Source organism: Sceloporus undulatus, chromosome 11 (genome assembly GCF_019175285.1).
Source record: "Sceloporus undulatus isolate JIND9_A2432 ecotype Alabama chromosome 11, SceUnd_v1.1, whole genome shotgun sequence".
Lineage (NCBI taxonomy): Eukaryota > Metazoa > Chordata > Lepidosauria > Squamata > Phrynosomatidae > Sceloporus > Sceloporus undulatus.
Window position 1 is genome coordinate 6119204 of NC_056532.1, and position 16974 is coordinate 6136177.

General features: G+C 50.2%; 1 protein-coding gene across 3 annotated transcripts; it reads right to left on the minus strand.

Annotated features, from left to right (window-relative positions):
- Positions 1–684: 684 nt before the first annotated feature.
- On the minus strand, positions 685–15569 carry FLOT2 (flotillin 2). Of its 3 annotated transcripts, none has more exons than XM_042442517.1 (11): positions 15530–15569; positions 12811–12892; positions 7310–7400; positions 4937–5060; positions 3936–4054; positions 3544–3657; positions 3281–3400; positions 2348–2562; positions 1846–2029; positions 1589–1738; positions 685–1100 (listed from the first exon to the last, which is right to left on the minus strand). In XM_042442517.1, the coding sequence occupies exons 1-11, from the start codon at positions 15552–15554 to the stop codon at positions 1062–1064; spliced, it is 1263 nt and encodes a 420-aa protein (XP_042298451.1). In that variant the 5' UTR covers positions 15555–15569; the 3' UTR covers positions 685–1061. The 3 variants fall into 3 exon arrangements, with proteins under 3 accessions (XP_042298451.1, XP_042298452.1, XP_042298453.1); XM_042442518.1 differs by lacking the exon at positions 7310–7400 and adding an exon at positions 9136–9226; XM_042442519.1 differs by lacking the exons at positions 7310–7400; positions 15530–15569.
- Positions 15570–16974: the final 1405 nt, after the last annotated feature.

Here is a 16974-nt window from a genome sequence, read left to right on the forward strand (position 1 = left end):
AGGCTCTAACTCAGGATTAAGATGGCCCCCTTCTCCCCCTTCCATGGTTCACACGGACTGAGGAAGGAGGTATTGGCAGATAACTCTTTTTACATATGTTTTAAAGGCGGGGAGAGAAGGAATAAGGGAGCTACACTGAAGGTTGGTGGGTCAGGAATTTTGCACTTTGGTTAACCTTGGCACAGGAAAAGCACAACGGGAGAAGATTCTCCGGTCCCAGGGTGCGGGAGATTTCTGCTTTGCTAAGTTTGTACATTGCAGGGCAGGCTGAAAGACGCCACCAAAAAAATGAGGCAGTTTTGTATCTGTGAAGCTGAGCAGAGCACAGAGGGTAAGAGGAGAGGGAACGTGGCACTGAGTCTGCTGGGCCTGGGGAACTCCTGTTTGGCTTGAGGAACAGGCTTCGGACACTGAGGAACACACTGCGGGCCTTCGCAGTCCGAAGTGCGCCCACGCTGTCGCCCCTCCTTCCTTGCGCCCCGCCTGGAGAGCACCAGGTTGGCTGATATGGCTCAAACTCAACCTAACGGTGGGGCTGGAGAGAAGGCCCTAGCTGGGGACCCTATAAATCACCCGAAAGGCGCACATCCCCTCCATGCAGGCAAAGGACAGAAGCATGAAAGGGGTCGCTCTCGATTGGGAGCATGCTGCCTTCTCCCCAGAATCAAACCTTCCCATTTCAGGACACCCACCCACCCACCCACCCAATAGTAGTGACCAGAGAGAGGGGTGTTGTGTGTGTATGTGGTAACAGTGGTCATTCAAGGCACAGACTTTGCAAGAGAGCGCAGACGAGAGAGAAAGAGAGAGAGATCAAGAGGGGTTTGGCTAGCACAGCGACAGAGCAGAAGTTACAAAAGGAGGAGACCTCTCTTGGAAATGCAAGGACCAGCGGCCACAAGCCGCCATGTTCTGATCCACAGAGGAATATAAGGCACCCAAATGTAGGCCCCATCCCTTACCCCCACCCCACTGTCTCCGCTGATAAAAGAAGAGCTCCCAGTGTCCAAGGCAGTCAGTGGGGAGGCGAGGGGTGCCCTTCATCAGCCGGTGGTCTTCTCTCAGGCCTGGCCTCCGGTGGCTTTCTGGATGAGGGGGATCTGCAGTGAGGAGAAAAACAGCAAAGCAGCTGTGAACCAAAAGGGTCTGAGAGAGTGTGTTGGCACCAAGAAGAAACACTGGAGTATCTACTTGGCTAATGTCCTGAGCCTACAGGGGTGTTTGGGAATGGGAAAATGGCATCCAGATTCCCCACACACAGTTGTCATCCCTCCCCAACCTAACTGGGTGGGCTTCTCAGAGAAAGGGCTGCAAAGTTTGTTCAGGACGAATACCCACTTAAAAGAAAGCAGGGTTAACATTACACCAACCCCAAGGGCATGACCCTTTCCAAAGTCCATATCAACAATGGCACAGGGCTCAAAACCAGAATGTTTTTAAAAAGGAATTCCAGGATATGGCCCATAGCTTGCCCTCTCGGTTATCCCCAGCCAGTTCTGTTGCTAAATGCAGGATGTGAAGAAGAGGGGAAAAGAAAGCAGATAAACCCAACATGGGGGCCAGACATTCTGCCCTCTGCCCATCTCACCTTGGAGAGGTCAACCCCAGTGAGGGCATGCACAGATGCAGGGAGTTCCGCCAGGAGACGGTTCACATCAGATGTCATTTTGTTGTTCTCCCCGCTGAGGATCACAATTTCATCCACTTTGGACAGAGGGGCAGAGACCTTGGCAGCAATCTATGGGATAGAAAAAAAGGCCCACCAGGAGCTGGTCACTAACTGTGGAGGAAGGACAGGCTGCTCTCTGCCTTCCTCCACCTCTGAAAGGCTACCAGGAGCCTCACCCGGGGCAGGGCATCCAGCACCATGGCCATTTTGGCAGCCTCCCCGTACTGCTGGTAGGCCTCCGCCTTCAGCTTCATTTTCTCGGCCTCTGCTTTGCCAATGGCCTCAATGACCAAGGCCTCAGCCTCTCCGATCTTGCGAATCTTCTCTCCTTCGGCCCGAGCAATCAGCACCTGCTTCACCCTTTGAAAAAGAGACCGTGTTGGGATTGAGAGGGATCCAGCCACAGAGAGGGAAGAGCCCACAGGGTCTCCTGCCAATCCAAGTAGCCAAACCCCCAAAGCCCCACCAAGTTTTTGACACAAGAATTTTACATCACTCCAGGGACGCCAACTCCCAGCATCCCTCTCTATTGGGTGATGCCAGCCAGGGGCTGCTGGGAATTAGCATCCATCCACATCTGGAGGGTGAAGGATTCCCACTCCTGCCTCAGAGAGAAAGAGCCCATTCTCCCCACACCATACCACCCTCTTGTTCATACACACACGCACTCCCTCTTACTTTTCTCCCTCGGCAATCTGCTGCATGCGGTGTGCCTCCGCCTCTGCTGGCAACTTGACAGTAGCTGTCAGCTCCTTATCCATACGGATTATCTCCTTCTCCTCCACATCGATCTGCCTCCGACGCTGCACCACCTCGATCTCTATCTCCTCTTGGCGGATCTTCTGCTGCTCTTTGGCGCCCTGCAGCTCATAAGCCAGCTGAGCCTCTGCTGTCTGCGAGGACGAAGAAGCAAAGGGGGGGACGGGACACAGATTGCCACCTATAGTCAGAAAGACCCCCACCTCATCCCACTCCCAGTGCCCCTCCTATACCTGTGGGATGCCTCCCTTGCCCCCCGTTAACTTCTCTTTGTGCTTCCCACTCCAGGGCCTGTTTCATTTTATCTTGTTACTTGGCCTTCTTTCCAGCTCTCATCTGCCTTCCATAGCTATCATAATTGTTTATGTTATGGAATCAAGTTGGAAGGGGTCCTCTGAGGCTATAGAGTCCGATCTCCTATTCAGTGCAGGATTGCCAGCTAAAGGATCCCCAGCAGGGAGCTTTCCTGCTACTTACACCTCCTTACCAACAGCATAGACCCATATCCCCAGCCTCCATGACATTTTGCCAGCCTAGCCAACGACAAGCTGCCATGGCTGCCAGCAAACAAACTCTGGCTGGAAGTTCCTCCGCCCCAAATTCAAGTGGAACAAGACAGGGTTCCATGGAGCAGTCCCCAGCATGCCATTAGCACACATGCCCAAGGACTCCTTTCTAATAAAACCCCCAAAACAGAAATGTCACTTGTTAGGACTCCACTTTCCAGGTTCTGCACCCCCCCCAGCCAACATGACAAGGCATTTGGGAGTTACGGTCCAAAAAAGCAATGTTTCCAAATTCTGCCTCAAATGTCTTCTCTTTTCCCCCATTGCCCCAAATACCAGCATGCACCTTCACATTGATCTCTTGGCTGAAGGCGGCTTTCTGCATTTCGAAGGCACGCCTTGAATCGGCCACTTTGGTGTCTGCCATGAACTTCACATCTAGCATTTCTTTCTTGCATTCTGCCTCCTGTGGAGCAAAAATAAAACAAGACAATTATTTTAAAAAAGAGATCAAAATCAAAATGCACTGCCCTGCTGGGCTCTCTTGGGCCAGGTGCTAAAGAAGAGGATGCAGGGCAAAGCAGGGCTCCCTTGTGATGTTCAACGTACCCGGATGCCAGCGTCCCGCTCTGCTTCAGCCACGCCAATATCTGCATCCCGTTGGACTACCGCCGTCTGGGTCTTCCCCAGCGAGCTCAGGTAGTTGACTTTGTCATAGACATCCTACAAGGGAGAGAAACCCCGTGTGAACTCTTGCATCAGGGCCACTGCTATGTCAGCCTTTCCTTCTCTCTTCTTCACCTGCTTCTTAAATCTCTTGCCCTTATACTCCACCCAAAAGCCTCCCATGGGTGGCAGGTGTCAAGATCTGGGAGGGAGAAGGGAGACCATTCATATCATCCGCTTGGTCTCTGTTCTTGGGGGAAAGAAAAGGCAGGTGCACTCCTTTGACCAGCAATTCTCTCAGACAGCCAACATCCTCACAACAGTCCTGTCCATACCTTGATGGTGAAGCTGAGGATTTCAATGCCCATCCGCCCAACGTCCGGAGCTGCCACCTCCCTCACCAACTTGGCAAACTGGTCCCTGTCTTGGTAGATCTGCTCCACAGTCAAGGTTCCTGCCGGAAAGGGAAAGAAAGGGGGAATTATGGCCACTGTAGTTGAGAAGACAGCATGTTCTATCTAGGAGAAGAGGAGATGTTCATTTTTAAGCCTGTATGTGTTTGGGGGGGATATTTTGTGGCCTGGGGGAGACGGGACTTGAACTAGCTGACCTCAAATGACACATGCACAAGAGAGGGAGAAAGAGAAAGAAAGAGTTGGAAGGATTGGTGTTTGCAACATGTCTCAACTGTATCTTTTTCAAGCTAACCTGATGCCACCCAGCTGTACCAGACTGCAACCCCCATCATTCCCAGCTAACAAGGCCAACAGACATGCGGAGCAGAGCCCAAGATGCCTTGAAGGTCTAGTGGGAGATGCTCTCAAGAAATGCTGAAAAGCTCACCAGAACACTATGAAACAAGATAGTTTGTTCTGGTTGGAAATTATCTGGTGCAATAGGCTTCAGGGGAGGACATTTTTTCAAAAGAAGTCTTGCCACTTAGGGGGCAAATACCTGCATTATATGCAGGAGGTGCCTGGTTCTATTGCCAGCATCTCTGGGTATGGCTGGGAAAGGGCCTCTCTCTGCATCCCTGGGGAGCAACTGCTGGTTAGTGTCAGCCACACAGAGTTAGACAGACACTGGTGTTCTGAGAAGGTATAAAGCAGCCTCCTATGTTTCCTAGGAAAACTGACAGCCTCTGCTTTGCCCACAAAACATAACACCTGTCCTCTCCTGTTAGCAGACCAGAAAACAAGGTACAAGAAAGACAATTCTCTGCCTGCGATACTGGCACGGTGGAGCGGACAGGTCAGAGCTATGATCAAACTTGGCACATGTAGCTTTGAAAATGTATTTTAAGAGTCCCTGTTCCCTTCTGCCTCTCCTCCCATACCTAAAATGGAGCGGAGATGCCCCTCCAGAGTCTGAAGGACCACGTTCTTAATATCTTGCACATTCTTCCCCAGAAATTGCTCGCAGGCCACAGCCAGGAGTTCTTTCTCAGTCATGATTTTCACCTGCAGGCACAAACAAACAGAGAAGATGGTTGAAAGCAAGATGACGGAGATGGAGACAGGGGAAAGAGACACAAGGCAAAGGCTCAACCGGTGATGGCCGTGGACCATGCAATGGCTCCAGTTCTCTCGGCCAAAGGAGCATGTCCCATACTGGCAGTCACAGGCAGAGCTTGAGCAACAGTCCTGCTGGCTGGGGGGTTCTGGGAGCTACAGTCCAGAAAAGGACCTTTCCTGAGCTCTGGTCATGGGTGAGATGCAGGGCACAGCAGATGGAATCAGGGGCAAGAATTGCATCTGACAGAACTCAAATGCAGCCTCAAAGATGGGGTAGGAGGCAAGGATCACAAAAGATGACCTCAAGGAGAAGGCTGGTGTCTTAATGGAGCGCTGGCTGCCACATCCAACAGGCATTGCCATAGGAAAGAAAACTGCTAGGCGGCAGTTCCCAGATCTGGTCAATACACAGCAGCAGGCAGGGACTTAAGCCCCTCCGCACCTTCTAGCCAGAGCTTGGAAAAGACATCTTTTTGGATTACGACGCTCCCAATACCCCAAGCCATCCTAAAACAGAGTCTTTCCTAAGGCTGGCATTTACCCAGTCACATTTCCAGCCCAGGTTTTTTCCCTCTCCCTCCAAGAAGGGCTGGGCAACCCCTGGTGAGGGGTACCACCCTCCCTGGTGCCCAGCTTCACTTCACAGGGCTGTTTAGTCTCTTTTCAGGTCAGAGTGACCTGTTTATTGGAAGCAGGGACATCCACACCCAGAAAAGAAATACATCCTAACAGCACAGAAAGGCAAGAGGAATAAGACAGGGTTCGACTGAGACCTGGAGGCACCAACAGCCAGTAAAGAGGATCAAGGGGAAATGGAGCTGAAAGAAGGGGGGGAACCCCAAAAGATAAAGCCTGCTCGCATCAGGATCTCTTTTGTCCAAGCTGCCTTTATCTTTTGGATTTTTCTTTCAGCTCTCATAAATGTCATTTCTTGCCTGGTTTCGTAGGGGAAGGAAGCATTCAAAGGGCATCGCAATTTTTATCTGTTTACAAAGCCTAAAAGAAAAGACAACTTAAATAAAAAATGTGAACTGGCCAAAAATATACACTTGTAAGTATGTGAATCAAACATGTGCTGCTTAAACGTTTTTGGCTTCTGCCTTCCTCAGTAAAGCACATCCCTATTAAAAAGGCGAGTGAATTTTAGGACAGCTGTGCCCCTGCTTTTGGTCCATAGCACTCTGTAGCTCACTATTGCAGTTCCCAGGAAGATATGACAGATGTCTTCCATCATCAGGACGCATTCTTAGTGTGCCTCTGTGCATGGGACCCAACTCCAGTTAAGCGCGCAAGATGGCCTTAACGCAAGGAAATGGTGAGCAGCATCCCCCATTTCCCAAGGCAAAGATATCTATGTGCAACTGACAAGTTTCTAGGTGGATCGCATCCCCAACCTTTGTAAATGGTTTTCTGCTGGAGAAAACCCAGTGAAATCCAGAGACAGCCTACTGGGAGCTTGGAAACTGGTATGGTCTGAAACTCCATCTCAAGCCCCCAGTTTGGGTGAGGAGGTGCATTTACGACAGGAGACCTTCCTCTCCCTTTGCTGGCCAGTTTTAATGCCAAGGAAACTATTCCTTCTTCAGATTTCCTATGCCTGTATTATATAAATGGCAGGGCTGTTGGCAATTTATTGACTTTTCTACCTGGATGGCATACCTAGCAACCGGACGATCCAAGGCCGGCTGGCAAAACGTCAGCCACAATCACATTTTTAAAGAACGATTCGAGTTGCTGTATTTAAAAAAATAATATAAAGCTACACGTAGTGAGGAAGACTTCTGGAACACCCAATGACCAGCGTGGATCCCGAAAACGAAAGAACACGAAACGCAACTACGCAAAAACCTTGGCACACAGAGAGATGCAGGCAGCTCTATGGGAACGGCACTAGGTGCCTCGAAATGGCAAGAGTGCCCTCTTCTGGGTAGGTGAGGGTGAAGTGGCGGCCTGGTGGCAGAAGAAGGAAGGAGCCCAGTTGCCACCGCCTTATTCTCTGGTGCGCTGTGTGTGGTGTGAACTGGTGGGATGGGATAAGCAGCAGCTCATGGCAAAGGATGGTGTCTTTGGAGCAGGCTGCTCCTGCCACCCTGGGCCCCAGAGGCCTCCTGGGGGAGGTAGGGCAGTGAGGAGAGACCAGGAAGAAGGGTTAAGAGTCATGCATTCCTCAAAGGAGGCATTGTGAGTTACTGTACCTGGGCCACACCTGTGACAGTTAAAGCTACCCCCTCCGCCGTCTCTACGTCCTCGCACCTGGGCTGTAACGTCATTATCTCTAGGGAAATCCTGCCAAAAAACGTAAAACATTGGCACGTCTCCAGGTAACAGGCGCAGGTCTCCCCCCCCCCCCCCCGCTTTGGGCTCGGGGCCACCTGCCGCATTTGTCCTAGGTAATGCAGATGCAACGCTTGCCCGGCTGTGAGCCAACTGACCAAAAACCAAAGCTGGCTGCCCCCACCTTCCTGCCCGCTGCCTCCGGAAAAGGAAGGCCATGTGGCTGCATTGGGAGCCAAGGAAGAAAAGCTTTGGGGCCACATCAGTTAGGGCACACACAACCCTGCCAATGGGGAAGTTCAGGTTCTCACAGTTAGGAGAGCCCAGATTCTTCTGCCTTATGGGCGATAGAAGAACTGGCTCTATCCAAGGAATGCTCTTGTTTTCCCAGAATCCACCAGCCAACAGCAGGACAACAAAAGTCAGTTCTCTAAGCCATGCAGCATGTGTGCTTTGGTCTTTACTGTAGCTTCCTTTAAGACGACCTGCAAAGGGAGATCACTATCACCTCCATTTGACAAATGGTTTTCCTGAGGCTGAGAAACCTGCTGGAAGCTATACAATCCAGACTTAAACCAAAAGTAGGCCAGAGATGAAATCTCTAGATACTAGACCACAACGATTTTTGAGTATCTGTAGCTTTCCAAGCAGGTCCTAGCTTGGACAGGACAGATCTAAACAGAAGTAAGAAGGGGTCCTTCTGCTCCATTCCCCAGGACTTTCAGGAAGAGGAAGAATGACGTGGAATCCGCTTCCTCTGGAGACCCAGTATGAGCTGAAAATATTGTGGGATTTATTATAAGAGATTTTGAAGATGTCCAGAGAAAGAGACCCTTACTGAGGACTGGACCCATTAGTCTTGGGTTCAATCTCAGCCTCCTTGGGTATTTATTTTTAAATGGGGGTGTCAGGGATGATGGGCAAGGTCTCCCTTGGTTTGACAACCAGAAGCAGCAATATTGGGCTGGGTGGGCAGGGAGTCTGACCTAAGTTTCCTGGTCCCAAGCAAAGGGACATATCCCATTGTGAACGTGTTATTTTCACCCCTGGTTTCTTTAAAATAATTTTAAAATGGCACAACCTGCCCATCCTCAGAAATATTTCCAAAACAAGAAGTAAATGTTACTGTTGAGAGGGAGCCACTAACCTAAAATTAAAACACCTACAATTAATGTTGGCCCTTGTTAGCCAAAAACGAGCAGCACTACTTTTAATGGATCCCTTCTAAGCTCTGTCGCTCTACTTCAACTCTCAGCAATTTTCAGAAGCAGGGGGCAGCTGGCATGGTTTGCCCGCTTAGAGAGCTGCACCCCTGGAAAGCAACCTCCAGGCAGGACCTCCAGGCCACCCTTTCTTCCCTTGCCCAAAGTTGGCTCGGTGCCGCTGAGCAAAACTTGTGAAGCAGGCAGAGGTGGCAGTTGGGGGGTGGGGGGGAGGCGAGTGGGTGCCAGCCATGTCCATTCCCACAGGGTCCAGAGCCTTGAATTTTGGAAGAGCTCTGCATGCATCTCTCTACATTACCACGGAGTGCAACAGCAGGTAGCGAGAGCCAGCGACGGAGGGGGGAGGCAAAGGAGAGAGAAAAAGTGCTGGTGCTGAGACTGGCCCGCTAGAGGGAAAGCCACGCGCTTAAAGTCCTTGTGCTGTCGCCACCACCACTGCCGCCGCCGCCGCTACTACTGCGTGGACAGAAAGGAGAGACGGAGAAGGGTTAAGGACAACACGTTAGAAGTGCCGGGATCATTACCTGTGCGACCCCCGTTACGTACAGTGGGACCCCCTCCGACGTCTCAATATTCTCACAGCGACAAAGGATGGTCATAACCTCCAAAGACAGTCTGAGCAGCAATAAATAAGGGTAGGACAGCAAACACACAAGGTGGTTACCAGAGAGCAACAGAACCCATTTGCCAAGGAGAAACGACGGGACTTTCTGAGTTTACAACTCCTTCCTTCTGGGAGTGAGGAGACACCTGACGTGCTTTCAGAGCCCCAGATCAACTCTGAGACCCCTTGCCAGGATCACTCACTCTACCTGGTGCCCGTAAGGAGTGTCGGTCTGCAACTCCCATTGTATTCAGACAACATAGTCACCAGCTATCTGGGGATGATGAGAACTGTAGCCCAATCCATCTGGAATGTGCCAGGTTGGGGATGGTGAGTGTCTTTCCTATGGGAGCACCCAGATCATGAAAGACCCTTGCCAGACACACTTGGCTGGCACCTTTTCTGTTTCTCTTCAAAGTAGCAGGTTAAAAATATCTTTTCTCAAGGTTTTGGTGAGACAGAAGCATGATGTTATTACATGCCTCTGCTAAGGGCTGGTGCTGGATTTCAAGTCTGTTCTGCTAATCAGAACTTAGCATCTGCATTTCTTTGGTTTGCAACAAACCAGCTAGTAACTGCGACTAACTCTCTGGCCTGGCACCAAGCTGTATCTCTTTCCCTGCCTTCCAGCCAACCATTTCCCAAGAGGAGACAGGCTGGATGAGACCAAAGGCCTCTTTAGCCCAACACTGTTCACAGAGCAGCCAGACTGTTCTACCTGGGAAGTCCCTACTCACCTTCCTCAGCAAGTAATATCCAGAGGCATCCTTCCTCTGCTATGGGAGCTGTTCTGTAGACATCTTGACTAGTAGCCACTGATGGCCCTGTCTTTCCTTGGACCTATCCAATCCCCATTTAATGCCATCCCTGTTGAAGGTTGTGGCTACATAATCTAGCAGTGAATTCCACAGTTTAATACTCATTTAAGGGGAGGCTGAAATGGAACCAAACACCTCTAGGTTTCCCCAAGTGTCATCCAGGTCTAAGGGCACACAGGTGAAGTGCTGGGCTTTTCTGAAATGCAGCTGGTAGAAGCAGAAATCCATCCCGTGGTGACTGTTCCCATGCAGCCAGGGTGCTGGCAGCCTGAGGCAAGCGTGATGCGTGCATGCATGCATACAAAGGGACATCCTTTCTTATCCTTGGATAAGAACACCCTGAAACACCAACCATGTTGTTCGCAGGGAGGTTTGGGGATCTAACTGAAAGCGGTAGAGGCAAGAGGCATCTGAAATAATTCTCAGTTGAAATTTGGCCTCTGCCAAGGACTAGATAGCCTGACCTCTCTCAGAGCCTCTGTCTTGTAATACAGGACTAGGTTCCTCTGTTCTTAATACTGCTTTAAAAACGTTGGTGCCCCTCAGCTTCAGGCACACCTGTGGTAAAAGGATGAATGGGGTTCTGGCACCAACCCACTGCTAGGGTAGGATTGGCCAGAGTTGCCCATGTCTGCTTTCAGCTTGCCAGCTGTTACTTCAAACCCACATGCCCCTGACCATTTCTAGTGATTAACCACCAAACCAGCCAGGATTGTGGCAAGTGCCCCTCTCTCCCATTGTCAGCCACAGCTCCCTTCTCTCCCCATGCAAACCCAGAAAGTCTCGTCTTTCCCCTTCTCCTTGTTAGCGCTTAATAAAGTGGGAGGGACTTCCCCCAGGAATGATCTCATCATGCTGTCAGTCCAGGTGCCCCCCCTCCATCTGCCCCACGGGACCCTGCCGACTATACACAGTGCACTTCAAGATGGCGGCAGCAGCAGCACCGACAGCACCATCACAGAAAAGGGTTAGTCAGAGGCCACACAAAAGAGACACAGAGCAAGCAACAAGGTCACAGTTCAGACAGACAGAAAGAAAGAGCGCGCAGGGCGGGCGGCTGGGTGGCGAGTGAGTGGGAAGGCACACTATTTCCCTTGAGAAAGGGCTGGCAAAGGAATCCCTCCCAACCTGGTGGACCCCAGCACACCTTTGGGAACCTGAGCCAACCAGAGGCAGAGAGTGCTCTTGCCACCCCATCCCCTCCGGCGGGCCTTCAGCACCACCTTCTGGCCACAGAGCAGGCATGCCACCCCAGACAGTCTCCTCTGTAAAAGCAAGGGGAGGACAGCGAGTGCCCCGCTTTCCTCAGCCCTGGCACACCTAAGCCTGGGGTACAGCCAAAGAGGGCTGCTTTTAGGGTGCAAAGGGTGAACTTCCTTCTCTCTGGTCTCAAGGAATCTGCTCTCCACCATTCCGTGTTTGTGCACAAGGGCCTGTTCTGAGGTCAAACCAGACCAGAGTCCTGCTGTGAAGCCCAACCTCCTCTGAAGACAGGTCGCTCCACTATGGTCCAAGCCACACTGCAGAAATAATAATCCAGTTTGAGACCAGTTTAACTGCCCTGGCTCAGTGCTAGGGAATCCTGGGAACTGCAGTGTCTTGTGGCCCCACAGCTCTCTGATAGAGAAGGCTAAATGTCTCACAAGCCTAGTTCCCAAAACTCCCTAGCATTGATCCATGGTAGTTAAAGTGGTCTCAAACTGGGTTATATCTGCAGTGTGTTTGGGGCCTATGTCTGTCAATTGGAAGCAACGTAATGGCTCTGCTATAATCAAAAGAGAAAGGGAGTTAAGGCCAATTGGAAGGGGGTATGTTAAGAAGAGGGATGCAGTGGGAAGCCTCCTCGGCAGCATTAAACTCATAGGAGTCATTCAGTTTTTAACTTGCTGTTCTCTTGCATAAGACTGGCAAGAATGTGCCATGGTTATGGCGAGGCTATGGATTTAATTTGGTTTCATCTAACCAACATGATCAGAATGAAAGAGGACTTCAGAAACTGTCACTGTATAAGGCATTACTGTGCCCTTTAAGAAACTATTTCTACTATGGAGTAGTGGTGGTCAGAAAGACCACAACAGGCAGCTGACTGTTTACATTTTAGCGTAAATGTTCCACAGATCCAGCAATCTCAAAAAGGAAATTTTCCACTGCTACAGAACTCTTGTTGGGAGGGAAAGGTTTGGGTCTGGTGGCGGAAGAGCAAGATAACCCTCTCCTTGTACCATTCCCCAGTAACAGACGGAGACATAGCATTGTGTTTGATACCTTCGGCCCGATATCACTGAAGATCCACATTCCAAGAAGTGTTTCTGGCAGCCAATTCATCCTTGAACAGTTCAAATAGGGAAAGCCCACCCCACCCATTGGTGCATGGCAGGCACATGAACTTTGGGGCTGCCACATCTGGGGTGGCCTGGAGAAAGCCTGCCAGAAACCAGCTCTCTCAGAGGCAAAGCCAATGCGATGAGGCCTCCATGCAGCTCAACAGGTGTGCAGCAATAATTTTAACAGCCAAAGGAGTGCAAATGTGGGTGCTAAACCTCTTCTTCACTCTTGCCTCCTAGCTGTTCTCCATTTCCAGCTCTGAGGATTGGAGTGATCTGGGAAAGGAGGAAACAGGCAGGGCAGGGGAGGGAAGATGCAAAGGACCCTCCTGTGTCCTCCTCTCACAATCCCTTTCCTCCACCTCTGCCTTAGATATGGTCAATGTGTGCTAACCAGAATCACCTCCAGCTTGTCCCTGACAAGGAGACCATTCAGGGTGCTCCCCTCCTTACCTCTTTGTGTCAGAGATGCACCACCATGCCCAGGCCCAGCCTCCATAGATGTACTGTTTGTCATCCGAGCCGCAGCAGCCACCTGCAGAGAAAGGCAGAGAACACACCGCCATCATTGCAGTTGATTTTGTTCTATTTGCAACAATTACACTCTGCTCTTTGGTGGAAAACATTTCCAGGGTGATGCTCAAAGCCACACAAATCTGAAAGAAACAAAACCGGTGCTTACAGTGGTCCCTCCACATTCACTGGGATTAGGAGCAAAGGACCCCAGCAAATGTGGAAAGACCACAAACAACAACAACAACAGTATTCTTTTTACCTAAGGGAACACCTCTCTAAGAACCTCCAGCTCCTCCTGTGCAACTCTATGGTCAATACCTGCCAGAAGTGGATCACAGAATCATGCTGGAGGGCCTACAAATGCCAAGAGAAATGTCTTCTCTAGGAACGTCTGGGTTCTCCAGCACAACTCTATGGCCAACTTCTGGCAGAGTTGCGCTTGGAGGACCTACAGATTCCTGGAGAGAACATATTAAACAAAACCGCAAACAACTAAATCTGCAAAAGACAAAGCCACAAATGTGGAGGGCCAACTGTGTTTATTTTTATTGCATAGTTATTTCTATTGGCTATGTTACTTTCCTCCCATGCAAGTTTTGCAACTGCAGAGATGTTCACAAACCTGACCACTATCGGCATCTCTGAACATGGCATTCGGTGGTGCCTTTTGGACGGAAGTCCACCCGCCACCAACTATAGCATCATGGCACCCAACTACATTTCCATCCCACCTGTCCCATGCTTCAAGCAGGACAGAAGTGTCGCTTGGCAGCCTGGGATGAGATGAGGGTTGTTCGTTCCTAAGCTACTGAAACTCAGCTCAACTTTCCCTCCCTTTTTTGGACGGGAAGGGGGAAAGTTGCTCTAAGATTGGCTTTTCCTGTTGACAATCCCTTCTCTTCCCAGCCTAAGGCAGCTTCTTCCTGCCAGGACTCGCCTCTTCAGCCAAGAAGGAACTGAAAAATCTCTTCTGACCAATCTGGCACACTGCCTTTCAGCAGCTCTCTGGCAGGAAGGCAGCTGGGTCGGCTCCCATTTCTCAATGTGTGATCCGCGCTTGTAATGTTCCCCAACTGCAACCCCTGGTGGCGCATTTGCAGTCCTAGAATACATTATCACAGCAAAGCAGCGCAAAGCCAAGTGAAAATGAGCATTCAGCCCTCTTGCTAACTTTTCAATTCCTACCCAGGGAAGCAAGGAGAGAAAGCAAGCTCTCATTAAGCCTTTCGGCTTTAAAATAATAATAATAATAATAATAATACATATAACAGCTTCCCTTTTCACTCTGTCTTTCTGTCAGACTTTCCCCTTCTGTGGTCTCCGCTGGGCTGAATACTTCTTGAATCGAATCTGCTCAGTGATTCAGACTGATTTATTGAACAGCTGGATGCAGACCAACATCTACCATCTTGTTAGATGAAAACTTCAATGAATATTAAACACACACAAAATAACCCTGCATTGCTGTTTAGAATAGCACTCCACTGACAAGAAGGAATGGAAGCAAAGTCAGAAAGATTTGGTCTTGTGGGAGAAAGGGAGGCGCATAGGTGTGCAGGGACCACATACTCCAAACATCAAGAGGGTCAATGTTGCTACAGATGGGGCAACAGAATGAGTCAACCAGCTGCTTCTCCTGCGTGCTTTTAGAGATGGACAAACCATCTCTAAAAGGAACACAAATGCACACAAGTACAGTGGAGGCAAAGGACTTTCTGCACCCCTCAAACTAAATCCAGAAACGCCACTGTACTTGTGTGCATTTGTGTTCCTTCCCAGAGATGCCACTCTCTTCCCAAAGGGCTGCTCAATCACTTAGCCTTACAAGTTGTGGCATCTTTTCTCAGTGCGAGAAGGCCCAGGGCCAAAGGAAGGTCTGCAGGCCAGAACGTCAGCAGGGACAAAGATGGCAGGGTTCCTTTACAACACCAGAGCCACCAAATCCAGGTTGACTGGCGCGACTACCTCCACATCCAGAGATCAGAAAATCACGCTGCCTGGGTGAAGGTGAGTGTTCAAAGACAATAAATGATATAGGGATGGGTTTTTTTAATGTGTGTATCTGGTTTTGGCGTTTTGAGGCGAGAGAGAAGTGTGGCCCAAGAAGGCTAAGCCAGCTCCACCCTGCTGCTGTTTTTCTGCCTGCTGCCTCAGGGAGCTCCCTGCTGGCTTCATAATCAGATTTGATCAGATGAAGTAAAAAACGCTCTCAACAGGCAAGCCAAGGCAGAGGCAAGGCACTCAGGGATGGTAAGGCAAACCCTTGTCCTCTTGTTTGCAAGTCCAAAGGGAGGGAGGGATTAAAGGGCTATTCAGGGGGAAAAGAAATGATCAGGCTTAGTTCATCGGAAAGAGAACGCTCCACTCCTTGACTGTACTAAGTTTGGAGGGCAGATAGGGCACAGCATCACAGAATGCTTCTCTCTCTTACATAGATGTACATGTGTTTAGGGGAGAAGGTTTAGGGGTGTAGATAGAGGGGGGAAGGAATACAAAGAGATAGAGGAGGTGGGGAATGAAAGAGATAGTCCTGCCAAAGGGCTTGCTGTGGCTGACCGTCCTGGAAGCTGGCGTTTCCAACAGGGCTAAGAAGCAACGCCTCTGAGAACGGAGGGATGCTCCTTTTGCAGCAGCAATCTCAGCCATCAGCTCTCACCACATCCTGTGGCAGCCTCTTCCATAGATGAGATGCCTTGCGTGACAAAACACTTCCTTTTCTCTGCCTATATGCAAGTATAGGAGGGAGAAGAAGAACGTCAGACTTTGGAGAAGGGTTATTATTTGACCAAGACTCCAAATTTCCCAACCAAAGCTTGCAACACGGAGGCTTGGGAATGGGGAAAAACCACCCAGATTTGCTTTCCAAGTTTCCCTAGCTTCAACCAGTCTTCTGCATGTCTCTGGGCTGGTATGGAAAAGGGCAAGGGAAAATGAAACCATGTACAAGAAAAACAAGTGACCATTAACTTTATAGTCAATGGACCCATGGGGATGGATATGCGCTCCTCCAGAGGTAGTTCAACTGCAACTTCCATCATCCCTCTCTAGCACCACTAACCAGGCAGAGAGATGGGAGCTACAGCTGAACAAAAGTTTTGAGGGTCACAAGTTGATCAACCCGCTTAAGTGTTAATGGGGGGAGGCAGGTAAGAAAGAATGGTGATGATGCATCACCAGTGGACTGTGGCCTTCTTCAACAGTCTCTGATACACAGCATGGAAACCTAGAGTTCCTCTGGGAAAATCCCCATGCTCTGCCATGAAAAGGAACCTGCTGAACTTTAACACTTCTCTGAATGAAGATAAAGGAGACAAGGTGTGGAGGATCTATATCAGCATTCAATCTGTTGAATCATCTCCTACCAACTTTGCCCAAGAGAGGAGAACTGGCAGACAAGTAACTGGGGAGAGGAAGGATGTGACGCTTCTAGTAAGGCCGTCCCAAGATATTTGACTGCCTGAAGGTGAACAATGAATGGAACCTCTCCCAGCCAAGTCAAAGTGCGGCGCATACCCAAAGCCAAGCCAACCATTTTGCTATATGAGACCGAAAATCCCCACAAGCAGCCCTTTTTGTCGCCCTTGCCTAACACACACAATCTGCCTCCCTTTAGGCCCTGGAAAAAGAAATCATGGCCTGAGTGAACCAGAAAACCCTCCACACTCTTATCTAAGAAGAGCCACGCTCTCCAGTTTATGGGCAGCCGTAACACAGCAAGGGTCGGGCGTGCTTCTTTCTCGCCTTGACAAAATCTGGCCAAGGGACTTTCCAGAAACAAACTAAAAGGCGTTCCAAGGGCAAAACAGACAAATGGAAGCGGAGGAAGGAAAGCACTCTGGCCGCCCCTCCCTGCTGGCTTAGTTTTGGCTAAGGGACCTGCAGATTCCAGAAATGATAGCAACAGGCTGGAAGAGGAGGAGGCGCCTAGGAAGAAGAAGAAGGGCGGCTCCACAGCCCTGGCCTCCCTCCGTCACAAACCAACAGGAGCCTCTCCAAGCGGCTGCTGCACTCCGGCCGCACAGAAAAGATGCAGGCTGAGCTCATCCCTTAGCAATGCCTTCTCCAGCATGCGGGTCTATGTGCCTCCCAGGCAGCTGCGGA

Excerpts from the sequence above, each read along its gene's own strand:
- FLOT2 (XM_042442517.1), bottom strand. The coding sequence starts at position 15,554 with ATGGAAGAGGCTGCCACAGGATGTG. Across the intron at positions 5,061-7,309 it reads CTGTCACAGGTGTGGCCCAG|GTGAAAATCATGACTGAGAA; the intron begins GTACAGTAACTC and ends TTGTGCCTGCAG. Across the intron at positions 3,401-3,543 it reads AGCGGGACGCTGGCATCCGG|GAGGCAGAATGCAAGAAAGA; the intron begins GTACGTTGAACA and ends TTTGCTCCACAG.